At 48.8% G+C, this 18,082-nt stretch overlaps 4 protein-coding genes across 5 annotated transcripts; 1 reads left to right on the plus strand and 3 right to left on the minus strand.

The window, feature by feature from the left end:
* Positions 1-539: 539 nt before the first annotated feature.
* LOC123054409 (thylakoid lumenal 29 kDa protein, chloroplastic) lies at positions 540-3,000 on the minus strand. Its single transcript, XM_044478181.1, has 11 exons — positions 2,738-3,000; positions 2,530-2,655; positions 2,253-2,337; positions 2,115-2,149; positions 1,959-2,024; positions 1,826-1,866; positions 1,573-1,703; positions 1,383-1,489; positions 1,144-1,281; positions 895-1,029; positions 540-776 (listed from the first exon to the last, which is right to left on the minus strand). The coding sequence occupies exons 1-11, from the start codon at positions 2,900-2,902 to the stop codon at positions 666-668; spliced, it is 1,140 nt and encodes a 379-aa protein (XP_044334116.1). The 5' UTR covers positions 2,903-3,000; the 3' UTR covers positions 540-665.
* Positions 3,001-3,202: 202 nt separating this feature from the next.
* LOC123054410 (multiple organellar RNA editing factor 2, chloroplastic) lies at positions 3,203-5,510 on the minus strand. The gene is made up of 4 exons (XM_044478182.1): positions 5,107-5,510; positions 4,911-5,008; positions 4,160-4,225; positions 3,203-3,599 (listed from the first exon to the last, which is right to left on the minus strand). The coding sequence occupies exons 1-4, from the start codon at positions 5,436-5,438 to the stop codon at positions 3,448-3,450; spliced, it is 648 nt and encodes a 215-aa protein (XP_044334117.1). The 5' UTR covers positions 5,439-5,510; the 3' UTR covers positions 3,203-3,447.
* Positions 5,511-5,567: 57 nt separating this feature from the next.
* LOC100146089 (V-type proton ATPase subunit G1) lies at positions 5,568-7,897 on the plus strand. The gene is made up of 4 exons (XM_044478183.1): positions 5,568-5,772; positions 6,616-6,710; positions 7,357-7,457; positions 7,551-7,897. Exons 2-4 carry the CDS (start codon positions 6,623-6,625, stop codon positions 7,692-7,694), a joined length of 333 nt encoding a protein of 110 aa, XP_044334118.1. The 5' UTR covers positions 5,568-5,772; positions 6,616-6,622; the 3' UTR covers positions 7,695-7,897.
* Positions 7,898-10,104: 2,207 nt separating this feature from the next.
* Positions 10,105-14,212, minus strand: LOC123054408 (serine/arginine repetitive matrix protein 1). Of its 2 annotated transcripts, none has more exons than XM_044478178.1 (4): positions 14,083-14,212; positions 13,810-13,949; positions 12,276-12,353; positions 10,105-12,189 (listed from the first exon to the last, which is right to left on the minus strand). In XM_044478178.1, exons 1-4 carry the CDS (start codon positions 14,123-14,125, stop codon positions 10,270-10,272), a joined length of 2,181 nt encoding a protein of 726 aa, XP_044334113.1. In that variant the 5' UTR covers positions 14,126-14,212; the 3' UTR covers positions 10,105-10,269. The 2 variants fall into 2 exon arrangements, with proteins under 2 accessions (XP_044334113.1, XP_044334114.1); XM_044478179.1 differs by having other exon boundaries at positions 13,810-13,913; positions 14,083-14,201.
* Between the last annotated feature and the right edge of the window lie 3,870 nt (positions 14,213-18,082).

Genomic DNA, 18,082 nt, shown 5'->3' on the forward strand with positions numbered 1-18,082 from the left:
GAAGACATTGTTGAGGATCAATGCCGATCAGGATGCCGCCAAGCTTGAGGACCAGTTTAGGGGCTACTAATGGTTTACGGCCCCTGGGGTGCCTCACCTCTCTGGTTGTCGTTCCAAGTAGGCCAGTCCAAGGCCCCCTAGGTCAGTTTCCCGTCCTGGGCCATCATGTCGGCCCATGGGCTCTATAGAAGGAAGACGCTGGAGGCCTTACTGTTCAAGACAAGGAAGCTGAAGCCATAGAGGACTCTCCTCCACCGACATAGCCGACAATGTTTTTTTTTAGGGGGACATAGCTGACTATGTTTGTGCAACCCAGGGGCCGCAATATCTTATATAAGCTAGCTAGTCGATAGACAACATACAACTAAAAATAAGCCGAGGCCGAGTAGGGTTTTACCTCGTAAGGAGGACCTGAACCTAGGTAAATCTGGTCTCCTGCCGATCTACTCACCTCGCTGGGATACCCTACTGATGGATCTGCCAGAATCAGCTCCAACAACTAAAAAAAGGTATGTGTGTGCATCTATGACGCAGAGAGCAAAAGCAATAAATCTTTCTTTTTCTAAAACACGACAAGACTCAGCCAAAACATTAACTCTCCCCATATCAAACTCATTCTCCATACACACCCAATCGCTCGCAGATATGCCCAGCGCAATCATCAATCACAGCTTCAGTTTACCCAAGTTAATCTTTTGCTTGGGGTATGTGTAGGCCTCGTAGTTTATCTTCTGGCCCAGGTAACTCAGCTTGGTGACCGCGGTTATCAGGTCAACCTTGCATACATACACATTCAGAAGCAGAGTTTAAAAACCAGAGGTGAGGATTTCAGAACATATATATGTCCTGCGGCATTGGCATTGGCAGCTTGAACATGTCCATTAAATCCCTTACCTCGTAGTCGGTTCGGGAGACCGTCTCGCGACTGCGCTGGTACTTCTCGACCCATGGCCGGCAGTCTGGATCAGCGATCAGTTTCTCCTCCGTGGCAGCTTGGTCAGGTCCGAAGAAGGCCGACATCACAGCAACCTGCAGTAGAATTCTCCTGGTATTGGTTAGACTGAAATCACAGCTTTTGCAGTCCAATAGAAAAAGTGATCTATACCAAAGGAAGTTATGAAACGATCAATGAGAAGAAGTGACCTGACGAGGACCGAGACCGACGGAGATAAACTTGTCCTTCATTTCCTGGACAGAAGCGGTGCTCCACTGAGGCACCCTGCCCTCTGGATCAGGTTCTTGTGCGTCGTCTCGCCCAAATATTTTGTCGAAGAAACCCCACTACAATGAATGTGTATCAACTTGTATATTAGCAAACTAGGCCTATATTACAGAAAAGGAAATGAACTGACAGACTCCGGTCTGACGTAGTGAACGAATACCTGCCCACTTGAACCGTATGCTGAGTATAGGGTTCTTCCCTTCTCTTGGTTCCCACCGGTCTTGGCAATGGCCGCATCAAGGAATGTTTTCTTAAGTGCCTGTGATGCTGTTGCAGGTAAAAGTAGATTTGAGTATACAGCAGTGCCAACAAAGATCATACTGCTAATGAAATTATACTAATTATCACACCTGCTATTTGGATCAAATCTGCAAATGAAAGGGGACCTCCCTTGGAATATGAATCTATCTCTTTCTTTGCTTCAACTAGCAGATCCAAGGCAGCAGAAAGCCCACTGTTTTCGGGTCTGCTTATTTCTGCACTTTATTGTTTAACAAAAAATTGATCAAACAACAAGGCCGAGCAACTTGTTAGGCTGTCAACTGCAGAGCTTAACTGTAACATAACCACAAAGATGCAGAAAGAGAAGCTGGTAGCTACTACCTTAGCCTGATGGATCCATTTGGCCCTCCTGTCTTTGTTGCCTGCAGAAGAGTTAAGTTAATAGCCAGTAGCACCATCAGTTACTTCAATGTGAACATGTAACTAATTGCCAGAAGCCATTTAGGGAGCAGACCTTGTCGTATGTCATAGCATCATTCAGTGCCAAGGTCAAGAGTGATGGGACAAGCTCTGGCTTTGCCTGCAAAAGACTTTCAGAGTTCAGCCGACAATGGGACAGACAGGTGAAATTGATGACGTCCTGAGTGTACATAATGTGCAGTTATCTCACCTCTATGGCTGCTGTGAGGGTGCTTTTGATGTTTGCTGAAGAAACAAACAGCAAAGTGCATCAACGCGGAAGGTCATTAAGAGGCATATAAGTATGTACTAGCATTTGAAGCGAAAAGAGGGAGCTGAGGCGACCTACATTGGAACTCGGAGCGCTGCCGGCGTTCGATCAGGTCAGCCGCGGCAGCCACCCCTGTGAACCTCGTAGAGCCCTCAACGATTTCCTAACACACCGCACAAACAGCTAACTGTAATTACGATAGATAAGAGCCATGGAGGTGCAGGTTATCATCATTCTTCCATCATGCATGCTGCATTTGTTTAGCTGTGCCATACTGCCACCCATGATGATGCAGCAGAGCTGAGCTGCAGCCTGCAGGGACTGCTGAGCTGCATAGAGAAGTAGTATCACATACCAAGCCAACGGCGGCGCCGAAGCAGCCCCCGATCAGGTCCCTTCTGCGGAGCCGCAGAGCCTCTTCGCAAGCGGCGGCAGCCTCAGCGCCGGAGCCCCCGGCTTTGGCCTGGCAGCACACCTGAATCTGCAGGGAGAAAGCGAGAAACATTCCTGTTAACTTGCATCAGAGTTGGAGACTTGCAGTCGGAATATGGAAGCATACGTACGTGTGCGTGTCTGCGCGCCGGCGACGAGACGGACGGGAGGCCGAGCAGCGCGGGAGCCGAGAGGAAGGTCGCGCCCGCCATTTCCCTCACTCCCTTCGACTTGAGCGCTCGCACGGTCTCGGTCACGGGGCTGGCTGGCCGGCGCGTGTGTTGTGCGCTCGGCATGCAGCGGGAGGATTCGGCGGATAAGGCAGCGAATCACTGGCCTGCACGTGCATTCTCCCCTGTCTCCACCACACGTTTGCTGGTAAAACGCATCGCGCCGCTGCGTAGTTCCTCCGCGTCCCGGATGGCTTCCACATTGTTACCGAGCCAGCCTCCCGTGGTCATTGGCATCATGGCTCGTGCGAGAACACAGAGATGGACGGTTTCTGAAAATGAGCTCCCTGCTGCAGTGCTGCTACTACCTACGCCGGGTTACGTACAGAGGGCGAATGGAGCTGAAAAAGGGCAGGGAGGGTTCACTCAGAGCTCCAAACACATGAACTTTTTTTTTCCGCCGCAAACCAGATACCGTTACCAAAACAACGGAACAAGTCACTTACAGTAGTACATGCAGTTCTTAACCTACAGTTCGTGAAGAAAATAAACGCCCAGATATGGCGAGGCTACAATGCAGCAAAGACGATGAGGGGCATTTCGGGCGTGGAGCAGTGGCTACATCTAGGGCAGGAGCGATAGCAATGGGGCGCTTGCAGTAGAACGACGGGTCACCGTTGGTAGGCCTGGTTCTCCCTCCGCTTCACATAGCGAGTCCGGTCGCTGTAACGCGGTCTATCTTGAGCCCTCTGAGGCACCGGCTCCACCCTTCTCTGCCTTTCCGGTGATCGTTGGACGATCTCTCCGTTCACAAATAACTCGGCTGCAAGGAAGGGCAGCATGATGAAAATCTGGGACAAAATTATCACACTCTATGAAATGCTCTTGATGGAGAACAGAAGTATGTATATGGGTATTATAAAGTTTTGGTCTAAAAGGATCAATTGCAGTTGTAACTAACGGTTCAGGAGGCATATGAACAGTCTGATATTGGTATAAACCCCTGAATAGAAAGCCAAGCAGATCATAACTGAAGGATCAGTCTTTCCAAAAGGATCATTTGAGGACTGCAACCAACACTAATTAACAAATTGATGCACCGTGTGCTACTAAATAAGGCTTCCTCATTCATGTAGTAACTATATTAGATCAAACTGTACAATGAATACATCATTTGCACAAAACTGATGGTGGTTCATTAAGTAGAATTAAGTCCGTAAGAATAACTGGAAGGGAATAGTCACTTGGAATCAGGTATCACAAATCTGATTGACCAATTATACTTTAAGGAAAATTGTGAAGTATGGTCTCCCAACAGCTGCCATAAAATTCAAAGAATTCGACAAGACAATGGAATAATGAGCACATAAGCAGTAAGCTTACCGCCATAGTCCTTGTTCTCAGCATCAACATAGGAATCCGGAAGCACAAAAAGAACACCCGGGAGGCCTGAATATTGAAAACACAAACTACGGTTATGAAACCACCAGATATCCAACAGCAAGATATGTCTGAATATTAGCTACTGACATTAAACAAATGTACATATGCAGATAAGTATATAAATACCATAACACTGAAGCTGTACTCAATAGCAATTTTTTCTCTTTAGATTAGCTACTGAACATTCGACAAACAAATATATGCCAAACATAAGGCTGTTACTGCACATTTCACATAATAAACCTTCTAGAATCAAAATATCTAGAAATTGAATCCCTGATACACCATCAACGAAGGAAAAAGTGTAGTAGCATGCCATACAACCCAAGTGAGATATACAAATAACAATGTCCATGAATCAATATATCCATCACCAAAGGATCACAGATTGCACAATTCAGTCTCTACTAATATGTGACAGACATGAGCATGTTACAACTTGCCCTTTTCTAAGTATTATGTAATCCTTGGACCTTGGCAATTGGCACTCACGCATTTTGCACTTGAAAAGTTTTGACTCGCAGTTAGCAAAAGGATGTGTTAATCATGTTACTCAACCAGATAACTGAACACTGACACATGACTGTATCAATTGGAAACTGAACCCTATGCCGTTATCCAAATCCCATTATCGCAATGTGTGCTTCAAAGTTCAAACATGGAAACAAGTAAGCATTTCACAGGGTTGTACCTTCCAGCTTGTTGGATGTTTCCTCGTCAATCTCGCACCCAAACCCAAAGTAACGCTCACAGGACACGTTGTAGATCCTCTTCTTCGCCTCCTCCTCGCTACACCGGCGACCAACAAAACAACCAAAATTAGCCTCATTCCGCTAAGCAACCAAGGTCGGGGCGGACAGAAATCGAGCCAAATGCGCACGAATTACCTCCCCACGACCTTGGCGAGGGTCTGGATGTAGCAGTCGATCATCTGCTGCTTGGTGGCGCCCTCGCCGCCGGGCTTGTCCATGACGATGAGCCAGTGCTCGTAGTCGCAGCCGGGGAACAGCGGCGCCATCTCCGTGGGCGCGCGGTCCCCGCCCTGCCCCGGCCGCAGCGGCGAGTACGAGGCGTCGGGCCGCCGCGCCATGCAGCGGACGGCGCGGCCGACCCGAGGCCGCCGCGCGGGGCAACCGGAGGGGCACGGGAGTCTCCGCGAGAGGAGCACCGGCCGCGCCGGGCGCGCGGCGGCGGCGACGGCGCGCGCTGCGGTGGCCATGGCGGGAGTGGCCGCTGGCGGAAGGAGACGAGCGGACGAGGAGGAGGTGGAACCGGAATGGATGGGGTTTTGATTGGGGGTTTGGGAGAAGAGATATTATTATTTGCTGCCCGCGCCTCTGGGCCTTAGTGCTAACGGACCGTATTCGTAACCAGATCTGAAACGGCCGGCCCGGCCCGGCCCTGCTGGCACAAGACAACGATACAATTGTGCGGCCGTAATAAATAGTCTTGAAATCGTCGGGGCCACGACGGCGAGAGGAGCAGCAGAGGATAGCTTTTCCCCACGGATCCTTCTCGTCTTCCTCTTGATTCGAGTCGCCTCTCCCCGTCAGGTACGAACTCGATCCGCCTCCCCGCAGGGGGATTCGCCGTTGATTTCTTTTCCCGTCGCGTCGATCTGGGCGGATCTGGGCCGGAATCGGCCGCGCTTGATGCTGGGTCGCTTCGTCGATTCGAACCTGCTCGCCCCCGCTATTTCAATTTGGGCGCTGCTTGTTTGATGATCCGGTCGATTGGGGATAAGCAAAGGGGGTCGGGGATCGTTGATTTTTGAAGTAGCTGGCCTCCGCTGCTGGATCTTAGCTGATCTGATCTGGATTTGCAGCTTGAGGTCGGGGTCCGTAATGTGTGGGCATCTAGCTGGCGTGTAAGCTTGTGTAGAACTGCCTGGGTAGATCCAACTATTCTGTGGTGACTGTTGGTATGTAAGCTAAATTAACCCGATTAGCTTGCTGTTCCAAGGTACTCCCTCCGTTCCAAAATAGATGACTCAAGTTTGTACTAACTTTAGTACAAAATTAGTACAAAGTTGGTTCATCTATTTTGGAACGGAGGGAGTAGTTCGGTCCTGGAATCATGCAATTGCGTATGAATGTTTAAGCCGCTTGAAGCGAAATACCACTTATGTGCTAGTTTTGCAGCTACACCGTGTGGAGGTGATGTTAATATCTGGCATTCTGAGGAGTAGTAGTTTTGTGGGATTTTAATTCCAGCTATATTTGTCTGTAAAACTGCAGCTAGTTACATATCGGGACATCATGGATAGTGATATAGGCTTCTCTTTTGATAGGAGTTTTGGGATGTTATGAGAGACATTCTATGTTTCAGACCTCCTAACCATGTAAAAATATTGCATACCATTTGCATTTCGTTGATCATTGTTCTTCATTCCGCAGCACAAACATGGACTCAAGCAGGCGCCCAAGTGGAATCCAGCAATTGCTTGCTGCAGAGCAAGAAGCTCAGCAAATTGTAAATGCTGCTAGGGCTGGTAAATTTCTTATTTTTGGCTTAATTAATTATGTATCGAGCATAATATTGTGGAGTGAGAGCATTATGAAGTCTGTGAGGGTCTGCTCTGTTTGCTACTCCCTCCGTCTGAAAAAGCTTGTTCCTCAAATGGATGTATCTAGCACCAAGTTAGTGCTAGATACATCCATTTGAGGGACAAGCTTTTTTGGATGGAGGGAGTACAATGGATACTTTATATTTTGATGCATTCACCGACTTTTGTAGGATTTGTCATGATGTAATGCCATTTTCTTATGTATTTGCTATGTCTTGTCTGCTATACTAAGTGAACTTTAAAGTCATGATAGATGTTGTTCCATTGTGAGTTATGAGATCATCATCTGGTTTATAGCACAGAGCATGGTTGCTACCGTTCTGTAACTTCTTTGCCTGGTAATATTGACTTTCTTACTTGATAGGCCATGTCATCTTTTCTTTTGTTGGGTACAGAAAGTGAAATGTTTGCATTGCATTGTTGAGTTGGCAAAATCTGTTACGGTTATCAAAGCATATACGTACCATAGAAATATCTGAACTTCTATGAATATTATTGTTCACTGCGAAGCTGAAGTTAAAGTACTCCTATCTACTTTTGTCTATCAACTGAAATCTGATGTCTCTCTCAGCTAAAACGGCGAGGCTTAGGCAAGCCAAAGAAGAGGCTGAGAGAGAAATAGCTGAGTACCGTGCACAAATGGAGGCTGATTTCCAGAGGAAGCTCACTGAGGTATGTACCGCGCATCTGCACATTCAATCTGTTCGTTTACAAGATAATAACAGGGCTTCTGATCATTTATATTCTTGTCATTTCCACTTCCAGACCAGCGGTGACTCTGGCGCAAACGTCAAACGCCTTGAGCAAGAGACAACCGTAAAGATTGAGCAGCTCAAGCAGCAGGCAGCAAACATCTCTCCAGAGGTGATTCAGATGCTTCTGAGGCACGTCACCACTGTGAAGAACTAAAGGTTGATGAGTCAGCCCTGCATATGATGGCAACTTTGTACTATCTGTTCATTTCTTTGGGTGGTATTATAAGAAATGGCTTTTGCCACTTCCAGCTGTAATTCCTTGTTGTCTTGGAAATAAGCTGCTACAGTTCAGCAGCAGCCATGTCTGATACTACTTGCTAAACCTTTGGTGATTAGTTCGTAAATTTTGTCGATTTCCGACCTTTTTGTCTCTCCCTTGTATGGCTATCAGTATATGTATTTTTTTATGTGAGGTATATTATTCATAAGAGTAAATAAGTTTTTAATCCATGGTGAACTTTGGCAAGCTATGTTGTTCTGACAACAGAAATGGGTTCGTAAAAATGGAGTGCTTCAGATGCTCAAAAGCTTTTGAATGCATGAATTTTAGACGCTGGAAAGTTTTTGGACGCAGGAAATGCATCCTGATTCAAATCGTAATGCAGCTATATGCTATTGGATCTGCCATTGTATGTTCATTGGCAGTGTTTTATTCTTACGATATGTTTGGATGGTTGTTTGGATTGTTTTCATATATTTGGCATGCCTTCTTTACTTAAGTTTAATTTTATGTTAATCTAAATATCTAAATAGCCACCCCACACGCCACCCCACACTAACATATTACTTTCAACATGCAAATGTACCACCTCAGCATGCAACATACTCCCTTCGTTCCTAAATATTTGTCTTTCTAGAGATTTCAACAAGTGACTACATACGGAGCAAAATGAGTGAATCTACACTCTAAAATATGTTTGTATACATCCATATGTAATTTCTATTGAAATCTCTGAAAAGATAAATATTTAGGAACGGAGGGAGTACATGAGAAAAAGGTCACCTTGATATGCAAACATGCTTAATTTTCATCCTATTATGCAATTTATATTCAACAAAATTTTTGCAATTATACAATAAATCATAGTATGTATTTTCAGTTTTAGTTTTTATATTATTATTTCAAAAAATCAAATACCATTGACACTCCTAAACTTACGTTATGGACAGTTATCGTGCAGGCTATGCTTAGTGTAAGGATTGCCTCACTCGTGCCGCCTCACCCATAAGGTTTACTCGACATAATATATTGTGTCAAGATATTGTGATGGAATATTCCTTTAGGATCAACAGCAAAGAAAACCATGATACCTCTCATTTTATGTCTTCTTCCATTTTCCTATAAATTGGGGAGCCCTCACTCCATTTCAAAGGGTGAAAAATACTTCAATATAGAGAGCTCTTTTCTTCTCTTGGTCTAGCAGGAAGTTGTTGGCCTATGTCCACCATTGACCTACGAGCAGGTGCATCTCCGCCTCAGGCTTTGCTTGCATCTCATGTTTGTCTTCGTAGTCGTAAGAGGGTTCTTGAAATTTAGGGACCACGTAAGTCGGCTAATCTTCGCAAAGATCGTTTGGGTCATGCATCTTTATATTTGTCTCGTGTAGCCATCGGATCATCAAAACACGGACCATGTTGCAGGCATCCATTACAACATGGACCATGTTGGGGTCACCTTGAATGAGTTGCAAAAACACATGGGCCGTTGGTCACCAATTGCAACATGGATCATGTTGCGGTCACCTCCAGCTTGCATGACTCTCCAAACCCCGCTTGTGCAACCGGGGCATGTTGTCATCGCAACATAGGCAATGTTGCAAATCCCAACGACTTATGCAGGCCAACCCGCACCGGTGAGCACCATCGCGGAACCGTCCGGCGTACGCGCAACTTCGGCGATATCTCAATTGCAACACTAGCGGTAGCCAACAGGCTTGCACCGCCCTCAAGCAACACCTTGGTTGCAGCACAGTGGTTGCATCTCAGCAGCGGCTCATCGACGACTTTTTAGCACCACCGCCCTTTGCAATGGCAGGCATTCGCCATGGGGGAGGCACTCTTCCTCACAGTTCACTTGGGGAAGGGGGCGCATGCCATCTAGTTGGGCAACAACACCTGGGGGAGGAGCATTTGTGGCACTGGTGTGGAGGACGAGCATCCATTGGCATGCTGGTTGAGGGAGACAAATGTTGGAGAGAAGAAGGCAGCGGCTGAGTGGTTGGGAAATCGGGGGAAGATGACGATGGATGAGAAGAGATAGTTGAAGGTAAGGCTGAGGGGTGGGCTAGTCCCATGGGGACACGTGTATGATGCAATGAAAGCGCCTGAGAAATCAGTCCGACGAGGGAGAGTTTTTCTCAAAGGACCCCGATAAGTGCCACACGTCAGGTACGAGCATATGACAAGTTTAGTTACGCGAGGATGGCATGCATGGCAACTTTCGTACTTCAATTTATTTTTGACATAAACTTGTCGTGTATGACTGGAATTTGCCGTATGACTGGAAATGCCATCGAAAAACGTCAGGGCCGGAATTTCACGCATCTATCATGTGACACTTATCATTTGGCTTCTCAAATTTTATTGTCTACCCTCACTGCAACGAACAAATTAATTGTAAGAACATACAGCACAGCAGGTCAACTTCTCAACTAAAGCAAAGCAAACAATTTGAACACAAATTGTAGTACATGCTGCACGAGAGTGCTTGCAGACCCAGGCGCACAAAACTACGGTGCTTTCCCTTGTCCTAAACGACGACGTGCCCTGCCGGTACGCTGTGCCCGGCCGTGCTGTTGCCTCAGCAGGTGCCACCAGTGATTGACCTGCATCCTGCTCTGGGTACCCGCGCGCGCCGTCGGAGCTCGCGCTGGTGCCTTCCGCGCTCCCAACTTGTGCTTCACCAGCGCGCCGAACAGCGAGTGCGCTTGCCCCCCGCCGCGCTTCTTCGCCGGCGCCGGCACCATCACCACCGTCCGGCTCGTGGTCTTTTTCTTTGCGTCGTGGTTTTCCTTTGCGTCGTGGTTTTTCTTTGCGTCGTGGGTTTTCTTTGCGGCGTGGCCAATGCTGCGGTGGAACATGCCGCCGAGGCCGCCGAGGTAGCTCCACGGCGAGTTGCTGTTGTTGCTGCGGCGGTCGCGCCTGGGCACGGGGCTGCCGGAGCGCCCGCCGCCGATGTGGTGGTGGTGGTGATGGTCGTGGCGGTGGTGGAACACCAGCGCCAGCTTCTCCTTGAACATTCGTAGCCGCCCTTCTCTTCTCTCCTGTCGTTCCCGGCGCCGGCGACTTCTTGACGCGCTCGACGCCTCCTTGAATTTGTGCTCCGGCAGCGCACTGCCTCGCCGCGGCGCTGACGCCGACGCCGACGAGGAGTAGGAAGAAGCTGAAGGGGCCGATGTTGATGTTGGCGCCGTGGGGCTGGCGGAGGGAGACGGGCTAGCGGCAGCTGACGAGCTGCTGCTGTACGTGCTGCCGGAGGTGATTGGGTCCAGCGCTCGCCGCGGCCGACGGCTTGACCAGCCCATGCTAGTGCTGCCACCGACGGCACCTTCCTTCCTCTGCCGCCGCCGGAGGCTCCGTTCTCCGGTGTCTTCAGATTCGTGTACGCGGCGCTCTGCGAGTTCCCGGGTCGGGCTGAAGCGGCTGCTTATCGTGACCGCCTCGCCGCTGCTCGACGACGACCGCCTCGGCGTCGCCGCGCCGCGTCCGGCCCGCTCGGAGCCGCGGCGTGACCTCACGCCCATGGACAACCCAGAGTCCTGCCTCCCGCTGTAACGACGCGTCGAGGAGCCATACGCTCTCGCTCCTCGCACCGTGGCGCGACCATGCGACGACGGCGCGCGGGACACGGAGCGGCGCCTGCTGCTCCGCTCTGGCGAAGACGACGACGACGACGACGAACGATCACCGCGTCCAGAGCTCCCGCGCAGCCTGCTATGCCTGTCGCTACGGTCGGCGCGCGGAGCGCGACCTCTCGACACACCGCGCCGTGGCTCGGCGACCCTGGACGAACGGTTGGAGGCGAGGCGGGAAAGGCGCTGCTCCGGAGTGCTCGGACGGAGCCGTGGCTCGGCGACCCTGGACGAACGGTTGGAGGCGAGGCGGGAAAGGTGCTGCTCCGGCCGAGTGCTCGGACGGAGCCGTGGTTCGGCGACCCTGGACGAACGGTTGGAGGCGACGCGGGAAAGGTGCTGCTCCGGCCGAGTGCTCGGACGGAGCCGTGGCTCGGCGACCCTGGAAGAGCGGTTGGAGGCGACGCGGGAAAGGTGCTGCTCCGGCCGAGTGCTCGGATGGAGCCGTGGCTCGGCGACCCTGGACGAACGGTTGGAGGCGAGACGGGAAAGGCGCTGCTCCGGAGTCCTCTGATGGAGCTGCGGCATCGCGGTTCTTGACGAGCGGCCGGAGTCGACGCGAGCAAGGAGGCGACCGTCCCTCTCGCGGCGGCGATGATCGTCGTACACGCTGCGGGCGTCCCGGCTTCTCACCGAGGCCTGCGGCTTCAGCCTCCGGGACATCTGGCTGGCGCAGACGCTGGGGCTGGGCGACGCGATCGGCTTCAGGCGATGCTCGGCGTTGCCGCTTGTCCGGCGGCCTGGTTGGATCGAGAGCTTCCTCTCCAGAGCAGGAGACATCAGGGGGCCTGACAGCAACTGCAAGCGTACAGACGAGCGATCGTTCTGCTTATCAGCATTTGCAAGAAGAAGGCAATATATAACTACTGCAAATGTGTTATTACCTTTGCCTGTCTTAGGAGAGTCTGCTGAGTAGCGTTGTCTAGCATCTTCATTAACAGATCTCTTGATGCCTCGTTCAACTGCAACAATGTTGAGTTTAAATTAGAGTTGCAACTGAAAATGTTAACGAAACTAAGGTGCCTGAAGTTTTCTTGTATATTGGCAATTACTATCATGTTAGTTTCGAAGAAATGGTTATCTACCGTGGGCGGCATTTTTCATCTACTGTTCGGTGTGTTGGATATTTCGTGCAACTATTTTTGATAATATACGACGAAACATTACGATATACTCCTAAAATAAGGGGAAATCCCACAGAATTTGATCAAAATATGACGAAATTTCAGCTCTGGTCAAGGTTGTCGCTTGGTCCTCAGGATCAAAGAGTGGGGAACCTCTTGCTGGTTTTCTGGAATTCAACATATGAGGTGTTTTCGCTCCGTCGAACGAGATCGATTCATCTCAACCTAAAAGGAAGAGATCGGCGATTCATAGTTCTTTTACCCCACCCAGAAACAATTATCCACTAGACGATTCCTAGACGTGACAAAGGCCCTGACTACGTCCCAGACAGTATAGTACTATCGGCTCTAGCAGGCAGTATAAACCTATACAAGCTTGATCGGAAGATAGGGACACTATGAAACAAGCAAACAACCCAATGAAACATTACGTAATACTGAGAAACAAGGCGAACATCGACATAACTAAAAAAACGTGGGACGCTCCAAGATAGGACAAGGGGTAGAAAAAACAGTCCCGTTTGTTTCTTGAGAGTGTATATTTCTAAGTTCTGCGAGAAATTCTTATTTCTAATCCGATGATATCATATGTTTATTTTTTAATCTTTTAAATTGGATGTGCATACATTTTGAAAATCATGTTGAACTTTACAAATAAGCAACTGGATAGTTGCTTATTTTTACACTTAAAACTAGCACACGACAACGGTAAACCTCACAGTGTGCATTTTGGTAACATTTTGCCTTAGAAATAGCAAATCACTCATTTCTTTTGAAACAAAGGCAGCAGCTCATTTTTCCGCTTTTGACGTGGAAAGTTGTTCCTCATAAAAAAAATGCACTAATTTGGAATAAAATCACCATTTTCCGTTATGTTATGTTATGTTCTTCCTAATCTTTGGTAGCCAAACACGTCTGAGGGCAATACAAAAATCTTATTTCTCAATTTATTCATGCAGATTGAAAAAAAAAGTCAAAATTATTGTAATAATTTGTTGCAAAACAATATAGCATCATCTCAGCGGACTGAGAATATCTTATTTCCCAGTTTACTTTACAAGCTTGTTCATATGAATCTAAGAAAACATTCAGTTTGTTGTAAGTAACAATTTGTTAATCCAGTGGGGAAAAAACAGCATTTGCTATTGAAATTCAAAAACAATATGGTGTTCGATTGAGCGTTAATCCAGAAATATAAAATGCACGCATCGACGAATGCAGTTGAAGAAGACTTGTCGAAAGAAGCAATGGTTTAGGCAGTAAAACATGCTGATTGATGCTCAAGCAATCTTACATTTTCATTTGGCTGGGGCCCCCTGTGAAGCAGGCCGTAGAGCCCCTTGAGCGCCTGCAGATCCGCCAGAACCTGCTCCATCCCCGTCTCCTCCGGCTCCCGCGCTTCAGTAGCATCACATGAAAAGTAAGAACACAGATCTTCCCGCCGAAAAAGAAAAAAGAAAAAGTAAGAACACAGATCGTGATGAACTGCGCGCCTCCATGCATCGGATGGATGGAGAAGCTTTCTCTATTTTTCCTACCGAAACGGAGACGGAGAGCAGGAACGAACCAGGTTCACGGGAGGACGACGAGATCGACGTCGCTTGCTCCATCTTCTTCGACGGTGTCGAGCGAATTTAGCAGTTCTCCGGTGGCAAGAGAGAAACAGGCGGTTCCAGAATTCCAGTGCTCGTGTGGGGGCGACTGGCGTTGGTGTGGGTTGTATGCCGCGAGAACCCCGCTGGAGAGTTACCTCCCTTCATGGGCCGGAAAGTGGTGGTAGTAGGCTGGCCCGTTCCCATGCGGCCCAAGTATATCGAATGGCGTTACCATTCTGCTGAAAAAGAAACTGGTAACCATAAAAAAAAACTGGAAACAAACCTAAGAGCATCTCCAACAGTCGCGCCAAAAGATGCGCGCACGGGGTAAATTGGCTTTTTAGCGCGCGCGGGACGTTTTCGCGCGCTCCAGCGGCGGCGAGAAAGTAGCGCGCGGGAAACGATTGCGCGCGGGGGGAAAAGGCGGCAGCTCGCGCGCTACATTTGGCGCACCGCGTCCGCCGCGCCTATAAATTGCAGCGACCTCTGCCGCTCTCTCCATCGCCCTCTACCGCCGACACGCCACCACCGCGCCACCATGCCGCCTCGCTGCCGTGGAGCTTCGGGCTACCGCGGCGTCCGCGTGCGTCCGTCCGGCACCTACTCCGCCGAGATTCGGGCAGGCGGCGGCATGCGCCTCCGCCTTGGAACCTTCGACACCGCCCAGGAGGGCGCCCGCGCGTACGACGCTGCGGCGTGGCGCCTCCTGCGGTCCCGTCAGGACAGGAACTTCGCCGACGTGGCGACGCGGAAGCGGGCACATGAGTTGGCGCATTTTCCGCGGCTTCTCATCGATGAGGATCGTCCCAAGCACCGTAGGCGGAAGCATCGTCTCAGGCTGGCCGAGATGGGCGAGCAAGCCATGGCGCTGTTGAAAGAACTAATTATCGACTAGAGGGGGGTGAATAGGCGATTTTTATGAAAGTCTTCAAAACACGGGGGCTTTGAAGACAAACAGCAGAAATACACCTATTGATATGCAGCGGAAGGTAGACTACACTAGACAAGCCATAGTCAAGTAAGCAATAAAGTGAAAGCACAACGACTATCAGTAGCTAGGTAGTATGGATCAGGATGAAAGATAGTAGGAATCCAATCAACAACAGTCTTTACACAGTGAAGACAATCAGATCATGGAAGCAGGCAATGACTTCACGAAGACAGACTGTAAGTAAAGGGAGGCAAGAGATAGAACCAGTTGCTTGGTGAGGACAGAGATTTGTTGGACCAGTTCCAGTTGCTGTGACAACTGTACGTCTGGTTAGGGAGGCTAAGATTCAACTCAGAAGACCGCGTCTTCACCTTATTCCCCTTGAGCTAAGAACACTTAGGCATCGCCCAATCACTCTGGTAAGTCTTCAAGGTAGACTTCCAAACCTTCACAGACTTCGTTCACCAGCAATCCACAATGACTCTTGAATGCTCAAAACGTGACGCCTAACCGGCTGGAGGATTCACAGTCCTCAAGTGTAACAAGTCTTTAGATCACTCAGACAAAAAGATTTCAGTGATGCCTAATGTCGGTGTCAAAACCGGTGGATCTCGGGTAGGGGGTCCCGAGCTATGCGTTTAAGGTCGATGGTAATAGGAGACAGGGGACACAATGTTTACCCAGGTTCGGGCCCTCTCTATGGAGGTAATACCCAACTTCCTGCTTGATTAATCTTGATGAATATGAGTATTACAAGAGTAGATCTACCACGAGATCGTAATGGCTAAAACCCTAGAAGTCTAGCCTGTATGACTATGATTATGATTCTTGCCTCTATGGGCTAAGCCCTCCGGTTTATATAGACACCGGAGGGGACTAGGGTTATACAAAGTCAGTTACAGAGAAAGGAATTATCATATCCGGGCGCCAAGCTTGCCTTCCACGCCAAGGAGAGTCCCAACTGGACACGGGTGAGAGTCTCCGGTCTTGTATCTTCACAGCCCATCAGTCCAGCCCATGTCCAACAGGCCGGACGCCCGAGGACCCCTTAATTCAGGACTCCCTCAGTAGCCCCCGAACCAGGCTTTCAATGACGATGTGTCCGGCGCGCAGATTTTCTTCGGCATTGCAAGGCGGGTTCCTCCTCCGATGACTTCAAAGGACTTTATCCGGCCTTCCATTTAATGTCGTTCCCATCGGCTTCTGTGCATCCATAGCTTCAGTTTCCACGTGTCGAGTGAATACGAGAAGTTGGGGTATTTTTTGCATATAACACCCCGGCCATGTAAGAAAAGCGTCTATTTAAAGGGATTAGATCTCAGATCCGTTCCACATCACGCGAAAAATCCTCAGAGCTTGCTAGGAAAAACCACTCCAACATGGTCAGCGCTCCCAGCTCTTCCTCCCGTCCCCACGGCCTAGAAAAAGGCGATTGGGAGAGATGTTCCGTATCCCACGGTTTAGCTGGTAAAGCTGCAAACACAGGGATTCCCCCCCTCCAGCGGATCTAGTCCCCGTTCGAGCAGGATTGACTTCCTTCAACGGTGGGGCTAAGGCTGAGAATTTGCCCAATCCATCCAGGGGGAAAGAGTGTGCTGCGTTCCCTACTTGCTAAGAGGCGTCGTATTTCCAATGCATCCATTCCTCCGAGGGCTTCTGGAGTATTATGGCCTTCAACTGCACAACTTCACTCCTGCCTCAATCCTGCATATCGCGGGTTACGTCGCTCTTTGCGAGCTATTCCTGGGTTGCGAGGCCCATTTTGAATTGTGGAGGAAGCTATTCTGCCTCGTCCCTCGCAACCAAGATGGATCAATATTTGAAGTGGGCGGAGCCGAGGTATGGCGTATCGCCGAGACCGGATACCTGTCCGGTGCTACGTCTTGAGCACCGCGTTGGTTTTCCCTTGAAGAGGAAAGGGTGATGCAGCAAAGTAGCGTAAGTATTTCCCTCAGTTTTTGAGAACCAAGGTATCAATCCAGTAGGAGACTACACGCAAGTCGCCTTGTACCTACACAAACAAATAAGAACCTTGCAACCAACACGATAAAGGGGTTGTCAATCCCTTCATGGCCACTTGCAAAAGTGAGATCTGATAGAGATAATAAGATAAATATTGTTGGTATTTTTATGATATAGATTGAAAGTAAAGATTGCAAAGTAAAAATAGATTGGAAACTTATATGATGGAAAATAGACCCGGGGGCCATAGGTTTCACTAGTGGCTTCTCTCAAGATAGCATAAGTATTACGGTGGGTGAACAAATTACTTTCGAGCAATTGATAGAAAAGTGCATAATTATGTGAATATCTAGGCATGATCATGTATATAGGCATCACGTCCGCGACAAGTAGACCGAAACGATTCTGCATCTACTACTATTACTCCACACATCGACCGCTATCCAGCATGCATCTAGAGTATTAAGTTCATAAGAACGGAGTAACGCATTAAGAAAGATGACATGATGTAGAGGGATAAACTCAAGCAATATGATATAAACCCCATCTTTTTATCCTCGATGGCAACAATACAATACGTGCCTTGCTGCCCCTGCTGTCACCGGGAAAGGACACCGCAAGATTGAACCCAAAGCTAAGCACTTCTCCCATTCCAAGAAAGATAAATCTAGTAGGCCAAACCAAACTGATAATCCGAAGAGACTTGCAAAGATAACAAATCATACATAAAAGAATTCAGAGAAGATTCAAATATTGTTCATAGATAATCTTGATCATAAACCCACAATTCATCGGATCTCGACAAACACACCGCAAAAAGAATTACATCGAATAGATCTCCAAGAAGATCGAGGAGAACTTTGTATTGAGATCCAAAGAGAGAGAAGAAGCCATCTAGCTAATAACTATGGACCCGAAGGTCTGTGGTAAACTACTCACACATCATCGGAGAGGCTATGGTGTTGATGTAGAAGCCCTCTGTGATCGATTCCCCCTCCGGTGGAGCGCCGGAGAAGGCCCCAAGATGGGATCTCACGGGTACAGAAGGTTGCGGCGGTGGAAATAGGGTTTTGTGGTGC

This window comes from Triticum aestivum, chromosome 2D (genome assembly GCF_018294505.1).
Source record: "Triticum aestivum cultivar Chinese Spring chromosome 2D, IWGSC CS RefSeq v2.1, whole genome shotgun sequence".
In the NCBI taxonomy this organism is placed as follows: Eukaryota; Viridiplantae; Streptophyta; class Magnoliopsida; order Poales; family Poaceae; genus Triticum; species Triticum aestivum.

Coding starts and splice junctions, on each gene's coding strand:
- LOC123054409 (XM_044478181.1), bottom strand. CDS start 2,902: ATGCCGAGCGCACAACACACGCGCCGGCCAGCCAGCCCCGTGACCGAG. Junction 2,656..2,737: donor CGGCGCGCAGACACGCACAC/GTACGTATGCTT, acceptor TTCTCCCTGCAG/ATTCAGGTGTGCTGCCAGGC. Junction 2,338..2,529: donor TCGGCGCCGCCGTTGGCTTG/GTATGTGATACT, acceptor GCGGTGTGTTAG/GAAATCGTTGAGGGCTCTAC.
- LOC123054408 (XM_044478178.1), bottom strand. CDS start 14,125: ATGGAGCAAGCGACGTCGATCTCGTCGTCCTCCCGTGAACCTG. Junction 13,950..14,082: donor GTCGTCCTCCCGTGAACCTG/GTTCGTTCCTGC, acceptor TTCGGCGGGAAG/ATCTGTGTTCTTACTTTTCA. Junction 12,354..13,809: donor GGCCCCAGCCAAATGAAAAT/GTAAGATTGCTT, acceptor ACATTGTTGCAG/TTGAACGAGGCATCAAGAGA.
- LOC123054410 (XM_044478182.1), bottom strand. CDS start 5,438: ATGGCCACCGCAGCGCGCGCCGTCGCCGCCGCCGCGCGCCCGGCGCGG. Junction 5,009..5,106: donor CTCGCCAAGGTCGTGGGGAG/GTAATTCGTGCG, acceptor TCGCCGGTGTAG/CGAGGAGGAGGCGAAGAAGA. Junction 4,226..4,910: donor AACATCCAACAAGCTGGAAG/GTACAACCCTGT, acceptor TTCAATATTCAG/GCCTCCCGGGTGTTCTTTTT.
- LOC100146089 (XM_044478183.1), top strand. CDS start 6,623: ATGGACTCAAGCAGGCGCCCAAGTGGAATCCAGCAATTGCTTGCTGCA. Junction 6,711..7,356: donor TGTAAATGCTGCTAGGGCTG/GTAAATTTCTTA, acceptor TGTCTCTCTCAG/CTAAAACGGCGAGGCTTAGG. Junction 7,458..7,550: donor TCCAGAGGAAGCTCACTGAG/GTATGTACCGCG, acceptor TTCCACTTCCAG/ACCAGCGGTGACTCTGGCGC.